The sequence below is a fragment of the Aureobasidium subglaciale genome, assembly GCF_000721755.1.
Source record: "Aureobasidium subglaciale EXF-2481 unplaced genomic scaffold scaffold_3, whole genome shotgun sequence".
Classification (NCBI taxonomy): domain Eukaryota; kingdom Fungi; phylum Ascomycota; class Dothideomycetes; order Dothideales; family Saccotheciaceae; genus Aureobasidium; species Aureobasidium subglaciale.
Genome location: NW_013566992.1, coordinates 1,239,661 through 1,256,814, shown reverse-complemented (window position 1 = coordinate 1,256,814; position 17,154 = coordinate 1,239,661). Strand labels below are relative to the sequence as shown.

At 50.5% G+C, this 17,154-nt stretch overlaps 8 protein-coding genes across 8 annotated transcripts; 4 read left to right on the top strand and 4 right to left on the bottom strand.

Moving 5' to 3' along the window:
* Positions 1-536: 536 nt before the first annotated feature.
* On the top strand, positions 537-1,347 carry AUEXF2481DRAFT_702517 (uncharacterized protein; the record flags this gene model as incomplete). The annotated part of the gene is made up of 3 exons (XM_013491663.1): positions 537-543; positions 598-707; positions 792-1,347. The coding sequence occupies 3 exons, from the start codon at positions 537-539 to the stop codon at positions 1,329-1,331; spliced, it is 657 nt and encodes a 218-aa protein (XP_013347117.1). The 3' UTR covers positions 1,332-1,347.
* Positions 1,348-1,363: 16 nt separating this feature from the next.
* Positions 1,364-2,507, bottom strand: AUEXF2481DRAFT_77558 (uncharacterized protein; the record flags this gene model as incomplete). Its single annotated transcript, XM_013491524.1, has 3 exons — positions 2,210-2,507; positions 1,842-2,159; positions 1,364-1,755 (listed from the first exon to the last, which is right to left on the bottom strand). Exons 1-3 carry the CDS (start codon positions 2,250-2,252, stop codon positions 1,364-1,366), a joined length of 753 nt encoding a protein of 250 aa, XP_013346978.1. The 5' UTR covers positions 2,253-2,507.
* A 203-nt stretch (positions 2,508-2,710) lies between these two features.
* Positions 2,711-4,858, top strand: AUEXF2481DRAFT_497813 (uncharacterized protein). Its single transcript, XM_013491662.1, has one exon. It carries the CDS (start codon positions 2,974-2,976, stop codon positions 4,651-4,653), a length of 1,680 nt encoding a protein of 559 aa, XP_013347116.1. The 5' UTR covers positions 2,711-2,973; the 3' UTR covers positions 4,654-4,858.
* Positions 4,859-4,904: 46 nt separating this feature from the next.
* Positions 4,905-6,650, bottom strand: AUEXF2481DRAFT_26985 (uncharacterized protein; the record flags this gene model as incomplete). Its single annotated transcript, XM_013491331.1, has 4 exons — positions 4,905-5,543; positions 5,604-6,010; positions 6,081-6,512; positions 6,566-6,650. 4 exons carry the CDS (start codon positions 6,648-6,650, stop codon positions 4,905-4,907), a joined length of 1,563 nt encoding a protein of 520 aa, XP_013346785.1.
* Positions 6,651-7,184: 534 nt separating this feature from the next.
* AUEXF2481DRAFT_26984 (uncharacterized protein) lies at positions 7,185-9,409 on the top strand (the record flags this gene model as incomplete). Its single annotated transcript, XM_013491330.1, has 2 exons — positions 7,185-9,052; positions 9,106-9,409. The coding sequence occupies 2 exons, from the start codon at positions 7,185-7,187 to the stop codon at positions 9,407-9,409; spliced, it is 2,172 nt and encodes a 723-aa protein (XP_013346784.1).
* A 1,111-nt stretch (positions 9,410-10,520) lies between these two features.
* Positions 10,521-11,690, bottom strand: AUEXF2481DRAFT_37151 (uncharacterized protein). The gene is made up of 2 exons (XM_013491453.1): positions 11,021-11,690; positions 10,521-10,970 (listed from the first exon to the last, which is right to left on the bottom strand). The coding sequence occupies exons 1-2, from the start codon at positions 11,351-11,353 to the stop codon at positions 10,662-10,664; spliced, it is 642 nt and encodes a 213-aa protein (XP_013346907.1). The 5' UTR covers positions 11,354-11,690; the 3' UTR covers positions 10,521-10,661.
* A 183-nt stretch (positions 11,691-11,873) lies between these two features.
* AUEXF2481DRAFT_77554 (uncharacterized protein) lies at positions 11,874-13,282 on the bottom strand (the record flags this gene model as incomplete). The annotated part of the gene is made up of 3 exons (XM_013491523.1): positions 12,758-13,282; positions 12,490-12,698; positions 11,874-12,442 (listed from the first exon to the last, which is right to left on the bottom strand). Exons 1-3 carry the CDS (start codon positions 12,958-12,960, stop codon positions 11,874-11,876), a joined length of 981 nt encoding a protein of 326 aa, XP_013346977.1. The 5' UTR covers positions 12,961-13,282.
* A 1,319-nt stretch (positions 13,283-14,601) lies between these two features.
* On the top strand, positions 14,602-15,845 carry AUEXF2481DRAFT_2547 (glycoside hydrolase family 45 protein; the record flags this gene model as incomplete). The annotated part of the gene is made up of 3 exons (XM_013491238.1): positions 14,602-14,696; positions 14,751-14,993; positions 15,056-15,845. The coding sequence occupies 3 exons, from the start codon at positions 14,602-14,604 to the stop codon at positions 15,843-15,845; spliced, it is 1,128 nt and encodes a 375-aa protein (XP_013346692.1).
* Positions 15,846-17,154: the final 1,309 nt, after the last annotated feature.

The following is a 17,154-nucleotide window of genomic DNA, read 5'->3' as shown; positions in this document are numbered from 1 at the left end:
TTCTTCTTCTTCTTCTTCTTCTTCTTCTTCTTCTTCTTCTTCTTCTTCTTCTTCTTCTTCTTCTTCTTCTTCTTCTTCTTCTTCTTCTTCTTCTTTATCGTCTACTTGACCTCAAGCACGAACACCATCGACCCACGAGACTCTCTTGGAGAAGAAGCAGATTTCCAGTTCTGGGGTTTCAGAATGCTCACGGTGTCTATCAGCTATTGCATTCACCTCCTTCTCAGTCATTTGCTTATTACGCCCCTGAAATGCTGCCTCATGAGAATACCTGTATTAGAAACCTCGAGAAGCAGTATTTGTGACTTGCTTCACATGGTTCGGCTTCTTTCCAGAAACAAGTTATTGTGCAACTTGCTTCACATAGCACAACTCTCTTCATTTATAACCCTGCAACTTACGCGTGGTCCTTACCTTTCAATCCACCACGCTTTCTCCAAAACAGTATCCCAGAAGCCAATTTGACGGCTCTTCACTAGTTCACAGTACCCGGCCGTGAGCCTGATCAGTCATCACAAGGGTTGAAGACGTTCGCGATGAATGGTAAGTTTCACTATCATGCATCAATCCCGGGTTCCTGACGAAGCCATTGTGCAGCGACGCCACGCTCTTCAACAATCCTCAAGATCACGACATCGTGCTTCAACTCCGTGAGCACAAAATCTACGCTCACAGACTTGCACTACGCATGTGGTCACCCTTCTTCAGTAAGGTGTTCAAGTCTTGGTTTTCTGTGTGCTGATACCGTGCTTCTGAGTATTTCAAGCTCGCTGACTGGTAGTATCTGCTAGGTCGCCACAAATCCTATCTTCCTTCTCGACGATGGACAGGATTACCTCGAAGACATCAAGGAGGCGATGGTCAAACACATGTGCGGCATGCATTACGGCAAAAGCCCAGGAAACACCCCTCATTCCTGCAAAGTTTTGGTGATCACATCCTACGCTGTGCTCGTTCTGGCACCCACCTACCATATCGCTGTTTTCACGGCAGCAGACAGATATGACTGTGTCACTGTGCGCAGAGCAGCTCTCGAGGCCTTCGGTACCTGTTTATCACAGATACGAATATCACCACGCTCCCAAACCAATCCCGACGCTCTATCAGAAGCCGAGGTGTCTCGCCTCATACCACTCATCAAGAGTGTTTGCGGTCCTCATGCTCCCCAGCTTGCCGATCGGACCTTGTATCAGAAGATGTTTGAAAGCTGCGAGCACTGGCACAGGGATTTGTCGCGCTATGAAGCATACTCGCAGTCACTTCCCGAGATCTATGATTGCCGTTGCCGAGACAAGTTGAATTCACTGCACTGGACTGCATATCTCTCCTAGCTTTATCTCCTTTGCTTCCTTTTAGGTCGCCTTCAAGCAGCCTCTCCTATGTATGAATGTATAAGCTCACAGACAGAATTCACCAGTGCTTGCTCATTCTCCACCTCAAGTGTGCCTTTCTGCCAAGTGACTGATACAATGGTATCGCCTCCTTTTTTGGTGACAACGTTGAATGCAAGACAACTGCCCGTTAAATTGGCTGGCTGAGCAAAGAATATGGACTCGATAGTCCAAGCATCCTTCTGCGATGTCGCCATGGGATCAAAGACTCCAAGATTTCTAACCTCATATGAGCTGTCTCTGTCCTTCTCGGCTTCACCCTGCATCCAGAGGCGGAATTTGCTGAGGTAGGCGAGAAGACCGATGGATTGGTCATGCAGAGTGCTAGCGCATTTGGCGAGGTCTTCGGTGGTCTTGCGAGCGGCTGTCCAGATTGAACTTTTGCTTCTGAGTTCCGTCCAGTTTTTTCAATCACCCGCCTCACTGCGTTGGAAGAGCTCGAAAGGGTACGAACGGTAATATGGTGAATAGGATCCTTCTCGGATGCATCTTTGGTTCCAGCTCCAATATCGGTTATACTGAGAAGTTCAATATGGTTGTGCAAGTCCAATGTTTGAGGCCTCGGAAAAGCTGGGGACTCGCTTTCTTGACCCTCAATGGTAGCATTCAGCAGTGGATGTGTTGCTACGCAGTGCTTCAGAGCTGGAACGAAAGTCTGCTTAGAGATAACAGAAGTCGAAGCTGGTGCGAAGGTGTAGATTCCGCCGATAGCCAGAGTGCGGTAGTAGCCTAGGGACTGACGAACAATGTATCGCTTCTCGTTGTTACCTGAGTCCACTTAGCAAGAGTGTGTGGAAGGGACAACCCGAGTGGCATACCTGCTGAACGCAAATGTGTTGATCGACTATCAGCAAATTCCATTTTAAGACAGTGGCATTCATAGACTGCAATGAGTTTTCCCCTTACCGCTACCAGGCTTTTATATAAATCAGCTAAGCACGCTGTAATAACTTAGCACGCCGTAGTATTCACACCCTTGTATAAGAACAGGCAGCGGCATTCCGTTTAGGAAGGAACCACTTCGGAAGTATACGACTCCGGGTCGCAATAGACTCATAATTTGCCTTCATTGAAATTCAAAGATGGTCTCTACACCGAAGAGCACAGCTCGTGTCGTTCAGAAAGAGCCAAAATGAAAGAGCCAAACGCTTGGGACGATGAGGACGCGTCATGATGCATCCCGACGCCAACCAACACCCAACCTCCCGGCTTTCCAGCCTCGTCTTCCTAGAGTCCTCTGCTTCTCCTAGATATCTCTCGGGACTCGACATCGCTCCAACTGTCCGACATCATTGAGCCCATCTTCAACATGACTCTCCGACGTCGCTGAAAACTGTGCTTGGTATCAATATCGATGCCATAATATTGCCTATTCTTAGAGAGTCTTTGTACTCAGTCGAGCAAGCATGTCTCGCCAGTAGATTTGACAGAGTCGAAGCAATGATTTGGGTGAGACGACTTAGAGAGCAGTCTCAAAGCCTCAAAGACATGAGCTTGCAGCCTGTCTCAAGCTGTTAAAATGCGGTAAGTATATTTACCTCGTCGTTTGTACAGACGGCAATTCTTGTAGATCTATATTCCAATGACTCCCTCATACATTTACCATCAACGCCAAAAGTCATCCTCTTCAGCTAGATCGCATCTATCTAATCGCTCGTACCTATCTTCATCCCCTTCTGCCAGCCCTAGAGCAACACCCTCTCTTCCATCGCCATCTGTGTACGGAAGCTCTCTGTCTCCTGCAGACACTCCTCACAGACGAAATCGGTTCAAGACTCTCTTCTTTGCACCCTCTATCAGAGACTCCGGTATCTCGCTGAACGCACCTACTTCAGATCCACGCTTTCCTAGCCCAATCACGCCGCCTTGCTTCCCTGTACCCAGCATACCGGAACAAGAGGATCCCTTGGTTCAGGAAGAGCTAGACTTTCTGGTGGACGAGCTTACTGCCCGTTTGGGCTACCAGAGCCGTAGTTCTATGGTCTATCCTGCATCCGATCGCTGCGATTCTCCAACCCTAGTATCTTTCCCTATTGGTGGTCACGACTCTCCCATTCCTATGGAGTCGAAGCTTACTTCACCTTTGCCTTCGCGTAGAGAGACAAAGCGGAGTAGCAGTAGGAAGAGGGGATATTCGGCATCGCTACCTGGAGCCAGTCATCTCAATGCACCGGTCGATCTCTCTATCCGCGAATTGGCTGTAAGCTCAAGAGCACAGAATACCAGAAAGACCAGTTCGCGACCAAGGCCTACCGCCAGGCCATCCTCACCTCTCCTGGGCCTACCACAGGTCTTTCGTCGCATTGCGATAACGGATCCGCATGTCAACGGTCAACCTATCCGCTTCTTGTCGCCAGACTATGTAGCTGGAGCGAACAGTCTTCAGGTTGGCAGCTGCACGTTCATGAACCTTCCTTACGGAGCAGATGTCGAGTGTGGTTTACGAGTAGAGCCTAGCTTCCCTCGCACCGCTTCCAAATCCCAAAACGTGATTCTGCAGATCGTGCAGAGGTTAGTGAGGGTGAGGGATGGAAGTAATGTCTGGCTCCTTTGCTCAGAAGCCAACGTTTCCACCTCTTTCACGAAAGAAGTTCGAGCTGAACTGGCTCTCACCGCATCCACTCCTCTACCACTCTCAACCAAAGGAAAACAGAGACAACACACAGATACCGATATCTGGGTGGCATTGGCCCAACAACTCGAAACTGACTCCTTCGCCCCCAGTACAACACGTCTTCCCACCTCTACCACAAAACCCCTCACTTCAAGGTCCACACCAGCTCTCTCAGACCTCCTCTCCTTACTCACAGAAATCCGCTTCCTACACCGTCAAGTCTTTATCCTGCAACCCAAGAAATCAAAAACAGGGGATCTGGAAGTGGATATCCCATATCTCTCCAACAGCCTCTACGGCTCTTTACTCTCTTTTCCTTCTCCTACAAAAATTCCTGCGCCTATACTGAATATTCATGGTCATGATACCAGTATTTACACAAATACTGCTACTGATACTCCCTTGGCTATTTTCCTGGCTGCTGCAATTTCACAAGCGAAAGGCTGGTTGGAAGGCGTGGATCAAGACATTCCTCCTGGAATTCTTAGAAAAGTGTTGACGTTGCCGAAGATGAGTAAGAGTGAAGGTGAAGATGAACAGATTGGAGTCTACGGTGTGGGCATCGGTGAGAGCTGGGGAAATGGGGGAAGAGGGCTGAGGTGTTGGGTTTGCTTTTTGGTGCCGAATGGTGTTGAGAGGGAGCTTTGAGGGAAGTTTGGTATTTCTGGGATGAAGCTTGTTGGTTTTTTGTATTGAATCTGGTGTTCAGGGTACTGCGCAGGGGTAGTCTTGGGTTTTCGAACGAAGTGCTTGTCTTCACATACTGTGCCTAGTGGCCGCTTTCGAGCATTTCTCCTTGACCAAGATCGTGTTTTTTGACATCATTGACTAACATTACGCTGATGAAATCTGTGGTTGCTTTTGATATCTGCTTTTGTTCTGTGTGTCTAATTGTGTTTTCAGCGTCTGCTCTTGACGAAACCGACAAGGTTTTCAATGACACCTTCGAACGCCTCTTTGTCACCCACGGCGCTTTCTTTCCTCTTGACCCAGTACTCGAGCACGGTGCTCGCATCCTTGATGAGCTCTTCCAGTCTTTGCACATGTGCCTTGAGCTCATCATCTGAGTATGCCTCGATGGCGGTGTCTGTCGTTTTGGCGAGCATGACTGCTTCGTTTGCATTGAACTCTGGTGGAGGTGCGGGACCTTTTCTTCCTCCAGTGCTGCCTCCGTTCTGTTTCGCCTTTTCTTCTTCTTTCTTCTGTTCTGGTAGATGGATGTTGGGCAGGACAAGTTTCTTCTGCTTGCTGGCTGGCAGAATCTCGTCTAGGTCGACAGGCACACCGAGCGAGACCAAAAACAGGCGGCGGATACGACTGCGAATCCAGTTGGGTGGCTGCAATGGAGGGGGTGCAACAAGCTGGGACCAGAGGGATGCACTGCGGTCGGTGAGGATAGGGTCGGTAGGTAATGTTGCTGATTTGTCTGTCGAAGAAGCTTCTGGGTCGTAGAGCTCGGGGAACAGTTCGGACATGTAAGGAGACATTGCTTCCAGTATATCGTCCGAGGTCTGCAGGTCGTCGAAGTTGAGATTGGGCTGCATGAGTAGAAATGAGTTTATGTCTCCTGCAAGTATGTATTGGGCAGAGCTACTTACAAGGTGTGCTAGGGGTTGCTGTACAGGCTGAGGAGGAGGTGCGGCAACAGGGGTCTCTTGTGCTTGTTGGAAGCCATCGTCAAAGTCGCCAAAATCATCATCCTCATCCCCATCAGCCTGTTCGCCTTCTTCAAAATCGTCAAAGTCGTCACCGAAAGCGTCATCGGCATTGTCGGCTTGGTGGTTGTTTTGTGTTTGCACTTGGTCAAAATCATCAAAGTCGTCTTCGTTTTCCTCTATTGCTTGTGCGGTGGTAGTGTCGATCTTGGGGTGGAGTGGAAGTTCTGATTGGGAGGTCTCTTGTGATGTCTGTGAATGGAGCTTCTCAGAGGGAATCAGGACGTCGGCTACTTCTTGGTCGAACGGTGGGCTTGGGGATCGAGATCTGTCATTGGGAGTTGGTGATGCTTTCTTCGTCAAACATGAAGGCTTGGTTTGGGGAGGAGGTCGCGTGAACTCATGGGATCCGGAACTTACGCTCAAGGGGGGCGCTGGATGAAGCAGGGGCCTGGACGACCTCGTCAGGCTTAGCATCAGCACTTCGCATCTCGTATGCGTCGGTGCCGGGGACATCGCCATGGCTAGGAGCGCTTGGATCGACCTTCTCTACAACGAGATGAGGAACCGGAGTGCCACCAGGAGTGACGGGTCTGTCCGACTCGCTCACATGCGAGGTGCTACGACTTCTGGTGCCATCGGGGACAATCTCAATCTCGTCAGGCACGGCATCCTGTGATCTGATGTTGTAGGCTTGGGTTCCAGGAACTTCGCCATGTCTGGGTTCATCGTCTACTTTCTCGACACGAGTAACAGGAATGGACAAGGCGCGGTTGCGGCCAGTGAAGGCAGGAGGGTATGAAGGAGTGCCTTCTGAAGCATCAGAGAAGTGGTCGTCGGACTCTTCAGGTTCTATGGCTGGTTAGCTATCAATCATGATGCAGAAGGCGGGATACAATCAGTACCTGTAATCTTCGGGACACCAGGCAGCTCGTGTGCACCGGGGTCCTTCAGGTTCTCGATTGGCTCGGCTGGGGGTTGGAGAGCCATGATGTATATGGTATATAGTGTGGAGTGTGGAGGAGGGTGAGGACTCGGGCTTTGTGAGACGTCACAGCGGGCAAGCGAAAAGCAAAGATGGAGACGGAAAGGGCAGGAACGATCAGGTAAATATGTTCTCTGATGCGCAGTCCGCAGCAGCTGTCGAGGGACGGGTGACGTGGAGAAGCTGCGGGTCTCGGAGGCTGAGCACTGAGCACTGGGCACTGAGCAGTTCCCAGGGAAGGCGCGCATGTTTGACATGTTTGCAGAGGAAAGTGCGACTCTGCGTCCGAGCGTCTCTGCGTGTTGCTGCTCAGTGCGGCTAACTTGTCAAAGAGCGAGAGCTTCACGTCGACTGCGCGCTTCCTTAATCCACAACTTGATCGCCATTTACCAGGCATTGATCCTCTATACAAGCCTTGATCGCCTCACAAACATCTCGTAACACGCATCAGCCAAAGTTCCGCGATTTGGGCGGTCCAAACAACTTTTCGCAAAACGCGCCCTCGACGGGTTAAACACGCCGATTAGATTCACATCGCCATGGCCTTCTCCTTCAATCCTCCTGGCGGTTCCTCATCAGGAAGCACCTCTAGCCTGTTCGGCAGCACTGCACCCAAGCCTGGCGCAACCACTGGCCCAAGTCTCTTTGGAAACACGAGCACTGCTCCCACAAGCGGTGGCTTTAGCTTTGGCAATCCTACTGCTTCTAGTGCTGCTCCAGCCGCAAGTCCCTTTGGCGCGCCTTCTCCAACTACACAGCCTGCTGGTGCTTCCGGCTTCAGCTTTGCTTCGAAAGCTCCCGAGAAGCAGGGCAGCAATCCCACAACTCCAGGCGTCGCTGCTACTGGTAACCCCTTCAGCGGTGCTGCTGCCTCTACTGGCGGCATGTTCGGCAACAACTCGACCACTCCTGCTGCTGCCACGACAGGCGGCATGTTCGGCAACAACTCGACTACGCCCGCTGCTACCAACAAGCCGATGTTCTCCACAACTCCTGCCGGTCCTCCCCCCACTCAATCGACCGGTGGTTTCTTTGGTGGCGCCGGCGCAAAGCCTCCTGCTGGCCTCTTCAGTCAGAAGCCCGAGGAGAAGACCGGAGATACTCCTAAACCTGCTCCTGCTTTCGGCAGTGCTTTCGGCTCTGCTCTAGGTGGTGGTGGTGGTGGTGCTCCTTCTCTCTTTGGCGGTCAAAATGCTGCTGATGCCCCCAAGGCCGCTCCAGCATTTGGTTCGGTCTCAAAGAAAGATGAAAGCTCTTCGTCCTCTGCTGCTCCTTCATTGTTCGCCCAGAAGTCTGCAGAAGCTGCTCCGGCAAGCAAACCCATGTTCGGAGCTACATCATCAACTCCTAAGGCCGCACCTCCTGCCTTCTCTCTTACTGCTGGCACCTCACAACCGCCGGCTTCCACCCAGCCTGCATCTGCTACAACATCTGCACCTTCAGGTGGTCTATTCTCTGGCATGGGCGGTGGCTCGTCATCTGCTGCTCCTGCTTCGACTGGCACATCAGCACCCATGTTTGGTGCTAAGAAGGATGATGGCGCTGCTAAGCCTGCTGCAAACCTTTTTAGCGGTATGGGCCAGAGCAAGGATGCTGCTGAGAAGCCTGCTAGTGCACTTTCATTTGGCGGTCTAGGTGCCAACAAGGATGAGGCTGCTAAGCCCGCTACACCGACAGGCGGTCTCTTTAGTGGCATGGGTGCTAACAAGGACGAGACCGCAAAGCCTGCTGCACCCGCAGGTGGCCTCTTTGGTGGTCTCGGTGGCGCGAAGAAAGACGATGGTGCAACATCTTCATCAGCCGCTACTCCCACAAATGCTACCTCAGGAACGACCCCTGGCTTTTCTCTAGGCGCAAAGCCTGCCGATTCGAGTACACCTGCCTCGACTGGAGCGTCCGCATTCAATCTCAAGCCCGCCGCAGGACCTACTGCAGGCAGCTCACCTGGTGGCTCGGGTCCTACGAGTGGTGGAGGTAACAACAATAATAATAACAACAACAGCGGCGGTCTCACCGGTTCTGCTGGTGCTACCGGTCTCTCAAATTCATCGACTTCGGGTCCCGCCCCTCCTGCTACTTCGCGATTGAACTCAAAGTCTCTGGACGAAATCATCACCCTCTGGACAACATCCCTCTCTTCGCATCAAAAGCAATTCTCCAACCTGGCCACCAAGATTGGTTCATGGGATCGCATGCTGGTCGAGAACAGTGACAAGATCAGCAAGCTGTACAGCCGCACTTTCCAGGCCGAGCGCGACACCGCTGAGGTTGAGCGTCAACTTGCTTCTGTCGAAGGTCAACAAGAAGAACTCAGTCATTGGCTCGACCACTACGAGAGAGTGCTGGACGACATGTCTGCCAAGGCTGGCGGCGTTGACAGCGGCGTTGATGCTGAGCGCGAGAGAACGTACGTACATCGAGCCATCTTACCGATAGATCACAAAGCTAACATTAGTCTAGTTACCGCACTGCCGAGCGCTGCTCCACTCGCCTGACTACAATGTCTCACGACCTCACTTCTATGATCGAAGAGATCAACCTCGCATCCACAAACTTGTCCAAATCATCAAAGACCGCCGAGTCAGATCCCCTCTCCCAAATCGTTCGTGTACTCAACGCACATCTTGGTCAATTGCAACAAATCGATGTCGGCGCCGAGCAACTCAGACAAAAGGTGGAGAGCGCACAAAAGGAGGTTCGTGGCTTCGGAGGAAGAATCGACGATGGCGGCGTCGAAGGTTTCATGAGGAGCTTGAGAAGATAAGCAGGATGTTTTAGTGGATCTCGCAAACGACACGAACGCAAAGATTCTCTTGAAGATAGGATGGGGAACAGGAGAATATGTTTATGCACGGCGTTGGAGATAGGATAAACCAGTCTCGGAAGAATTGCGGAATAGCCACTCACGACCACTTCTCTCCAAGCAGAGATGAGAGAGTCAATGAAAAGTCATGTGCCAACATCTTGTTTGAATACCCAAGATCTCAGTGATTTTCTTCACAAGTATGAATTAACTCGACAGCTCGCTCAAAGATGAAGTATCGATAGCGCGAGTAGTTTGTTACATCTACACTTCTACTTTCTTGACATCATGGAGTACTTCAGACTTGCTCAGTTTGCGGACCGTGGAATACTGCATCATTCTGCGAAGGCAATTGGCACCTTTAGGTCAAGGCAGACTGCTTCAGGGTGGCCCAGCGGTTGGTTCATGCTGTTGGACTTCATGTCCTTCCACACGTTAATATCGGTGCTTGAGTAGAGAGCACTTCAAGTTCACTCAGTCTTCCGACTAGAGCGCGATTCACCACCCTATTCAAGCTTCTCGACATCTTTACGTCCTTGCCCAAGCAGGCTATCTCAGCGTTACACGGCCACCAGTTCACGGAGTAATCTACTATCTGATTTGGAAGTCACTGATACCTTGACGTTCTGCATTAAGCAGTAACGCCAGGAAGGATCAGTACCTTACAACATGGTAGGAAGGTCGGGCATACACATTCTACACTGAGCAGGATACTTTAGGATAGACATAGCAGTGGTTCGTTTACACCGTATCTTACTCCCAAAACTAAAGGACTGCCTACATATCGAGATTCTACCTCAAGTAGGCTACTTCAGGATAGATTAGCGATCGGCATACAGAGTTCAGCATCGTCTAATTAGATGCAACTTGACATATGCCTTCTCATGGAGTTCCATGGACCCTGCCGTAGTTCGGAAGGCCAGACATCGTGTATCGTGACACTTTCGAGACACATGTGCCAATCGTTATCTTTCCTCCACTCGCGTAACCCCAGCATATTTTACCGCAAATTTACGATTCTGAAATACTGTCTGGAAAACCTAATGTGAAGAGGTAGGTCAACCATATAGAGGGAACTAACGAAGAAACAAGTGGAGAGAGAGGTGAGGTAGAGGTCATTAGAGAATATTACCATACCACATCATTATGTAGGCCAGTGGCTCTTACTTGTAAAGGCCTTATGTATGTAAAGACTTCATCATGGCTTACTGATTTAGAGATCCTTCATGGGGGCCTGGCCCTTCTCGTCTCCAGTGCCGTACTTCTTGACGGGTTCCTTGGCCGCACCCTTATCTTTCTCGAAGTACTTGACCTCATCGGCGCTCATGAGCTTGGAAACGTTATCTGCCTGGAACTTCTTGAAATGGAATCCGAAACCATTGTGAGAATAGTCCTTGTCGTTGGCTTGATCCTTGTGATATTTGACTTGGATGAAGTCTGAATCAACGGTATCGGGATCGAGCGAAAGTGACACCAACGCGTTGATAGTAGCGGTCTTGGGGATCAGCTTGAAGGTCCATGACTGTGTGTATATTAGCGATGACCAGTACAACGGGTGTATGTGTCCCTTGCCTGCTCGTTTTTGAACTGAATCAAGTCCCGGTCGTTCTTGATGATCTCGTAACGCTCGTTCTTGCTCTCCTTGAAGAACTTTGGCAGTGCGAACCACTGCCCGGCCATCTTGTATCTGTCATTGGCGTAGACAAACTGGTCGTCATAAACGCAGTCCGCTGTATAACGTTCCACGCGTCTAATCGTTGGTTCGCAGCTATACAGAGCGATTATGTCGTCGATCAAAGCCTGGCGCTGAGGACTGAGCTTGATACTCTTGCTCGGGTCTGGGGTCATGTCCTCAGTGGTCATCGTCTGACGAACTTCAAACTCTTCTCCGGGTACGCTGGACATGGCTGCGATTTGTTGGTGGAGTGATGATGTGGGACGAATGGGATGTCTCGGAAGGACTGGTAAATGTTCTGCGGGAGATAGGCTGGAATTGTGTGAGGAGCATCAGAAGGAAATGAAGGGAAATAACAGAACATGGTATTTGTACTTGCGGCTCTAAACATGCTCTTTCCATCACTTATCATACAGGAGTCGTGACGTCGCACGTCCACAAAACGATAGTCTCATGCGTGATTTGGCCCAATCTGCTTCCTGATCGCAGTCGATGATGCTAACAAGACCTCTTCTTAGCATCTTGGATCTCCTGTCATCGACAACTTTAAGGGTACCAGTGACGAGCCGCAGGGCGAAACGTGGAGACGCGGAGGAGCCGCGATGATGCTTGGGGTGATGCAATAATTATAACGGCTAAAGTTGCTGCTCCGTCCATCGCGTCACGACGCGACACCCAACTCCTATACGTTGATGCTCTCAACAGTATTGCGATTTTGGGATGTTCTTCGAGAAATGCTAGTGTAGGTTATCACGACTCGCGAGGCCAGTATTGCAACACAAACGACAAGCCCTCTTGCACCCATTTTTCGTCAAGACCGACTTCGCCATCAAACCCATGCTCACCCGGTTGCAAGCTTATATGCATAGGCGTCTCAGGCAACGTTTTCCTGACCTTGTTGACAAAGTTCATAGTACAATCTGGATTGACGACTGAATCTTCGTTCCCGTGGATGAACCAGGTTGGTGGCATCGACTTCACTGTCTCAATCAGCTTCATGGGCATGACCTGATCATATTGCCCAAGTGCTTCTGCGAGACCGCCTGTGTACATATATGCAACACAAAGAGGCCACAGCTCCTCTACACGGCTTTCGGTTCGAACCACGACTTGATCGACGTTGACATGTTTGGCCAGATATTCCTGAACTTGTGCCTCTGGCTTTCCTGGCTCTGCTGGCGGTTGTCCCATGATGGTCCGGTGGTGGTTGGGCTGCATAAACCACGGCACATGGTAATCCAGAGGTCCGTATTGGCATATCACAGCTTTGATGCCAGCGTCTGGACAAGTAAGAGCAGACAACACTGATAGAAAACCACCTGCGTTTGATTCAGCCAAGGTCTCGGAGCATGCTTGAAAGACTGACCTGCGCTCTCGCCTCCGACTACGATCTCGCTCAGATCAATCTCCACTGTTCCGGAAGTTGCTTTGGATACCTCTGTGGACAGATTCGTGTGCACCCAGTTCCAGAAGTCGATAACGTCTTCGGCCATATCCTCACTTGAGCTTTCGGGAAGAAGGCGATGGTCGGGGCTGACCACTACAGCACCCATTGACTCGGCCCACTGCATGAACCTGGTGACTCTTAGTAATTGGTTGATGGCTCAATCACGAGTAGAGGCATGTATGCTCACCACAATGCAAACCACGGCTCGAACAACCTGTTGCCGGTCATGAAGCCTCCGCCATGCCAGTGGACAATACAGGGTGCCTTGACTCCTGGCTTGAGAGACTTGGGCACGAGTACTGCAGCTTTGATGGCTGCATTGTCCACCGTTTTGTATACAATATCGTCAAACACGTTGAATGGGGAGAACTTCGATCCCGGCGACGACATTGTGGCTCTTATGACTTGGTCAAAGGGAAGGTGGAAAGGACGATGTTATATGATACTGAACATACTCTAAAGTCTATGAATAGCAGGTGACCTTCTACGAGCCGAGATTCGTTATTCGGCCTGCCGAGAGAGAGGAGACTCGAAAGGCTATTAGGACGACTTCCGGACTATCGGATAGACGTGCTTCCGAGACAGGGTGATACCCTTGGCTAACAATCTCGAGTCAAGATCCGACTTTGACATACTCGTTCAACATTCACATTCTCTATGACACTTTCAATCGGCGAGAAATCTCCTTGATAGCCTATTTGCCAGATCTGAGGGCATCCGGCGCCATGTTAGGTCCTATGTGGGTTATCCAATTCGGTCATCCACTTCTTCAACATCCCGCACACACAACGCAATGTTTTTGATTGAATTACCTCTCTTCACCACTGCAGTTACATCGACACCCGGATCGACAGACAATAGACTCAAGAGTAAAGTCACACTCGAGGTATTGTGCATAGTAACTTACAGCTGTGCAGTGATCAGAACTCGGGAGTTGTGGTCTCATCGAAAGGTCTAAGTGCAAGATGCACGGACCCCATACAGATTATGAGATTATAGTTCTGTAATTCAGGAAATCTGTCATCAAGCCTCGATAGTATAACGGCTAGTACGAAGGTCTCATATCGGTCATCAATATGACCAAGCATGGCTTGGGTAATCCTTAGATGGGAGTTCGATTCTCCCTCGAGGCATTCTTTTTTGTCATTTTCTCCTTCTCTTGACGATCATCGCACAATCATGTTCCACGCTGCTTAGCCACCCCTACAGGCTACGACGTTCTTTTCGTTTTGCGAGCAACCTCAACAGCGAGCCAAGCTTTACGTGTTCGTTACTGGAGATGGACTCTAACAACATGTAACGAACATTTAAACAGCAACATCATGATTTGTCTTCTAGGCCGGTGTTCGTCGAGCGGCGACTTCCTTTTGCTCAGCCCTAGAAGAATATCGACAACATCTCGTGTTAATCTGTCGTGCAGGATTTTGAGATGCAAGCAGCAGGAGACAGGGCGGTCCAAGAACTTGACGCGACCCAGGCTAGGATCAAACCGCAATCTCCAAATCTCGTTTCCGCAAGCCATCCGCTCTGACACTCCCGTCGTTCACGTCGTCGCAGATTCTAAATGCAATTTTGGCGATGGCGATGGCAAGCGATGCGATGCGATGGATACGGTTCCACCTCTTTCAACCAGTTTCCTCCAATCTACGAAACTTGATTCGACGTGCCGGATGCACAAACGCTGAATGGGCTTTGCCCAGGGCAAGCTTTGCTAAGGTTGTTTCGTGTATACAAGCCCTAGATGAGACTGTGATTTCGGATCCTCAGGCTTCATCCCTGATCCATTGTTCCTGCTGCCGTAGTAGGGATGCTGGGAATAAATGGTAGGTCTCTTTCATATACTTTCCTCTTCATCCTCTTTTCTTCTGAGACATTGCTCTACAACATCTTCTCTTTTTCGCAAGAAATCAGTCATTCCTTCGAAGTAGCCAGTCTACACCACATTCGTTCAACACTATCTTCTTTAAGGTCTGCGACCGTTTGATCTATACTCAACACCACCTCCAACTTCCATAAAACATCAAAAGCATCATGTCTTCCATCAAGAACCTCGCTCTCCTGGCTCTGGCCACTGGCTTCGCATCTGTCGTCAACGCTGCTGAGACCGGCAAGACCACACGCTACTGGTACCTTACATCGCCAGATACACTCATTCTAGATACACTCTAACATAAGTGTAGGGACTGCTGCAAGGGCTCATGCTCATGGCCCGGAAAGGCCGATGTCAGCGCTCCCGTCACCACCTGCGACAAGAGCGACAACCCTTTGACCGACGCCAACACTGCTTCCGCCTGTAACGGTGGCTCCGCATACATGTGCTCTGACCAGAGCCCTTGGGCCGTGTCCGACGACTTGGCCTACGGCTTCGCTGCCGTCAACATTGCTGGCGGATCCGAGGACAGCTGGTGCTGCTCTTGCTACAAGTAAGTATCCACCACATATCGTCATTCAATAAGAAGGATCGCATGCTGACACAACCCTCAAGGCTCACCTTCACCACGACCGCTATTGCCGGCAAGAGCATGATCGTCCAAGCCACCAACACCGGTGGCGACCTTGGTAGCAACCAATTCGACCTCGCCATCCCCGGTGGTGGTGTCGGCATCTTCAACGCCTGCACAGCCGAGTTCAATGCTCCATCTTCCGGCTGGGGTGCTCAATATGGCGGCATCAGCTCAAATACCTGCAGCGCCTTCCCCAAGGCCCTCCAAGCCGGTTGCGGTTTCCGCTGGGACTGGTTCGAGGGTGCCGATAACCCTGAGGTTGAGTTCGAGCGTGTCGCTTGCCCTGCTGAGATCACTGCCAAGAGTGGATGCAGCAGAACTGATGACAGTGCTCAGGCTAAGGTTGCTGAGGCGCCTGCCGCTTCTGTCTCATCGTCTTCGGCTGCTCAGAAGGTTGCGGTTGCTTCTTCGTCGTCAGTTGAGGCTGCAACTTCTGCTTACAGCTCTTCCTCTGAGGCTGCTGTTGTTGGATCTTCGACTTCTGAGGTTGCACAGGCTGCTGCTTACTCTACCTCTGAGGCTGCTCCTGCGTCTTCTTCCTCCGAAGCAGCTGTTTCGTCTGCTGCCACTTACGCCGCTCCTGCCGTCGAGTTCTCTGCATCGTCTACCATTGCCGCCTACTCGTCCGCCGCCTCCATGGAGGCTTCCTCTCCCTCCTCTGCCGCCGTCGTACAATCTTCCGGCACTGCTGCCGCTGCACCTTCGTCTTCAGCTTCCAGCTCTGACGACGCAAACTGCAACGTCCAATACGTTTATGAGTACGATCTCTAAGCAATTTTGCCAACGCTTTCTAGTATCCGATCCGCTCGTAAGCAAATATCATTGGGAGTAAGCTTTTTACCTGTCTTTTCGTGGCTCTATGTTTGGAGGGCATATGCTCACTCATTCTTCTTCTTCTTCTTCTTTTCCTTAGCCGTTTCCTCTAGGGGACGTGATGAAATAGAACTTTGTTCCATCTTCTTGTCTACTGCTATATCTACTTAGTGTGCATGGATTGCGCCACCAAAGTATTAGGAGAGACGCTTCCAAACATCTCTCAGTGTTGTCGTCAAATCCGAGACCATCATCCAATCATCTATGATTAGTTATTTGACGCACAAGCTCATCTTGAAGACCCTGCAGATATGTTCCAAAACTCTAAAAGCTCGTGATCGATAGTAGTATATCCTTTGTCACACAAATCCCACGGACTGACTCCGCCAGCCCTGTAGTACAGTGACTGCCCGAGAGCTTCACACATGTAAATACCTATCCAAGCTCTTCACATAACTTGATCTTCCAGGCCGTGATGTACCGAACGTATGCTAGTCGATTTTCTGCGACCAGCATGCATTCATTTTGCACGACACCATCAAACACAACGACATTTCTCAAAGACTGACAAGCCGCACGAATCTTCCATCGTTGACGTGTGTATTGGAAGACTTCCTCTTCGGCGAGTCATCATACATAATGACATTTTCCAAACACAGACACGTCATTCGTGTGCCTGTTACTTCTATACGGAAATCTCAAACGTGGATGGTCACGCATGATTCAATTCTCGCAACCCTGATGTGTTCAGAGCGCGACTGCCTCAAGGTGACTGACTAAATGACAGGACCCCACCGCCTAACTCCGCAGCTTCCTCTTTGGTTCTGTCACGAGGCAGTCACTCTGGCCGCGACGTGTAAAAGTAGCTCCTGCTTTCTCATGGCTACTCAGACGCCTTCCCTTGCTAGAGCAGAGCAGTAGCGAGCTGTAAGTAGGCACAGTCATGTCCTGCGTTGGCAAAGCCAGTGCGAAGACTCGTTATAGAGACGTATCACGGTGCCATCACAGTTAGTTCAGAAAGTTTCATGCCTTGAGACAGGTACAGATAAACAGTATACCGCACACGGGGAGGTGAGCTTGACCACATCAATTTACCTATCTTGACGGCCAGGGATCCAAGCAAATATCGAATGTTTCGTCGGTAACGTCGCAGACTCAAAGCATGCCTAGGTAGTTCAGAACCGCGTGGACAGCGACAAGGTGAATAGCCAAGGAACGAGTCGAGAAGTATGAGGATGGCCAAGACTCCAAGCAGATCTTTCAAATG

Excerpts from the sequence above, each read along its gene's own strand:
- AUEXF2481DRAFT_37151 (XM_013491453.1), bottom strand. The coding sequence starts at position 11,353 with ATGTCCAGCGTACCCGGAGAAGAGTTTGAAGTTCGTCAGACGATGACC. Across the intron at positions 10,971-11,020 it reads TTCAGTTCAAAAACGAGCAG|TCATGGACCTTCAAGCTGAT; the intron begins GCAAGGGACACA and ends ATATACACACAG.
- AUEXF2481DRAFT_497813 (XM_013491662.1), top strand. The coding sequence starts at position 2,974 with ATGACTCCCTCATACATTTACCATCAACGCCAAAAGTCATCCTCTTCA.